Source organism: Cariama cristata, unplaced genomic scaffold (genome assembly GCF_000690535.1).
Source record: "Cariama cristata isolate BGI_N322 unplaced genomic scaffold, ASM69053v1 scaffold39148, whole genome shotgun sequence".
Classification (NCBI taxonomy): domain Eukaryota; kingdom Metazoa; phylum Chordata; class Aves; order Cariamiformes; family Cariamidae; genus Cariama; species Cariama cristata.
Genome location: NW_009633582.1, coordinates 19765 through 22104, shown reverse-complemented (window position 1 = coordinate 22104; position 2340 = coordinate 19765). Strand labels below are relative to the sequence as shown.

General features: G+C 45.7%; 1 protein-coding gene across 1 annotated transcript in view; it reads left to right on the top strand.

Moving 5' to 3' along the window:
- The window catches only part of HRH3 (histamine receptor H3), a gene marked incomplete at its 5' end in the record, with an annotated part of 1968 nt that extends 1166 nt beyond the window's left edge, over positions 1-802 (top strand). Inside the window, 1 exon segment of the mRNA XM_009706810.1 lies at positions 3-802. Within this exon segment, the coding sequence (XP_009705112.1) occupies positions 3-802 (800 nt within the window).
- Between the last annotated feature and the right edge of the window lie 1538 nt (positions 803-2340).

Below are 2340 nucleotides of genomic sequence, written 5' to 3'. Positions count from 1 at the left end.
GCCCCCTGCCATTATCAGCTGGGAGTATATATCAGGCCGGAGTATCATACCCACTGGGGAATGCTACGCTGAATTTTTCTACAACTGGTATTTTCTTATGACAGCCTCGACGCTGGAGTTTTTCACCCCTTTCATCAGTGTAATGTTTTTCAACCTGAGCATTTACCTGAACATACAGAAGCGTACCAAAATACGCCTGGATATTTTCCACGAAGTGCACAACCAGTCCTTCACTGAAGAGATGGAAATGAGCCCAGAAGCAAAGCTTTCTTTGAAATGCTCTAAGTGGGAGCAGAAGGAGCCAGCTGAAACCCTCGACCTCTCTAAGAGCAAAGCTCAAGCAGCAGCTTCCACTGCCAGCCTGGGTGCCAAAGACCTGCTGTCAACAAACTCCGATAGCTCCGGGAAACCCAAGCATTGCAACAAAAAGAGCTGTAAAAATTCAGCATCCACTCTGTCCTTAGAGAAACGGATGAAGATAGTGTCCCAGAGCATGACTCAACGCTTCAGGCTCTCTAGAGACAAGAAAGTGGCTAAATCACTGGCAATCATTGTGGGCATTTTTGGGATTTGCTGGGCACCATACACTCTCCTGATGATCATCCGCGCCGGCTGCCATGGCCACTGCATCTCTGACTACTGGTACGAGACTTCCTTTTGGCTGCTGTGGATCAACTCGGCTGTCAACCCTGTCCTATACCCTCTCTGCCACTACAGTTTCAGAAGAGCTTTTATTAAACTCCTCTGTCCCAAGAAGCTAAAGATTCAACCTCACGATCCCCTTCAGAACTGCTGGAAGTGAACCCAGCCCTGTGTGCGGATGATAAGAGCCTTGGTTTAACGCACCTGTGTTATGGAAAAGTACTGTAGCTAGCTTCCTTGGAAGAACCTGGGAGCACTGCTCTGGGGCATGTGAGGAAGGCAGTAGCGAGACCACCATTAATTTATTCTAGTCCATCAACACCAAAATTAGGCAGAATAGAAGGGTAAGGGTTTTTTTGACATTAACCACAGGCCGTGAAATCTGTCCCCGCCACTTGCAGGTGCCACAAAAGAGCTCTGCTGCCATCTAGTCAGCCAGAGCGGCACCAGCATCTTGCTAAAATAAAGAAAAACTGAAAAATAAAAGCTAACAAAAATATCTAACCTAACCCACTAAACTACAGTTTACCTGTTTGCAGTACTGATTTTTCTCATAAATGGGAGCGTTTTTTCCTTACACTTATGATATTACACGTATGTGATGATACAGAAAGAAAAGAACAAACCTCAGAAGCAAAACACCTCATTTATCACTATTGCTACAGCAGCTACAGCCACAGCCTAGGTCCCCGTCGCATGTGGTGCAATAGATGTCCCTTCCACTCCCCAAGAAGGGACAAACCTCTGCCCTAAGGAGTTTACAGCCAGACTTGGAGGCACCAAGCATCTCGAAGCACACTGTTGGCATTCCCTGATCCCTGCTTGAAGACTGATGCCATCTCCTTTGCGTCCAGCCGCACACCGACCAGTGCCCCCCAGCCCGGGGGAGTGGTACCCCCTGCCCGGAGCTGTGCCGCAGCAGCAAGCCCAGTCCCCGGCCCTGCTGGACGTGGGAGCCCTGGCAGACCTGAAGAAGGCGGCTGCTGTGCCTACCTGAAAGGTGCCTGCAGGTATCAGCTTCTCCACAGTCTCCCTCATGATGACCCAAAGACATTTTAAAAATCTCTTCGGCAAGATCTTAAAAATACTCTTTTAGCAATCTGTTAGAGAATGACAAGCACTGAGAGAAGTAAATCTTGTGTTCCTTTTTTTTTTTTAGTTTCAGACCTCTTAATTTTAGCAAGTTCCAGAACTCTTGCATGCTTCCTTTTAAAATACATAATCTGCATGGACACCTGGGCTGAACTTATCCAGGCAACAACATCAAATTTTTTAATTTTTAAATTTTTTTAACACAGTCAACTAATTCCACAGATAAAGCAGCAGATTCAAGAGACCAGGGCTTTAGCCGCAGTCTCTAAATCTTGGACAGTTTATCTCTGCTTCCCATCTCGTGCTTCATCATACTCGCCCATTTATTCTGTAACCTCTTTGGGAACAGAGGTAATATGATCATAAAGCAAAAGACTTCAACTGCCCATCTCTGTTGGCACTGTAATAGAAATACGTAACTAGTTGACATGGCAAACGCTCATATTCAACAGTATTGTACAGGGAAGGTCAAGATCATAAGTCTGAAAACTACATTTACAAATAGAAACCCAAACGCTGTAAAGTAGGACCCAAAAGCTTATGATGTTGTGATTGCCAATTACACTTCGCTGTTGTAAGAAAACTGTTTTTTGGCTGCTGCTAGGA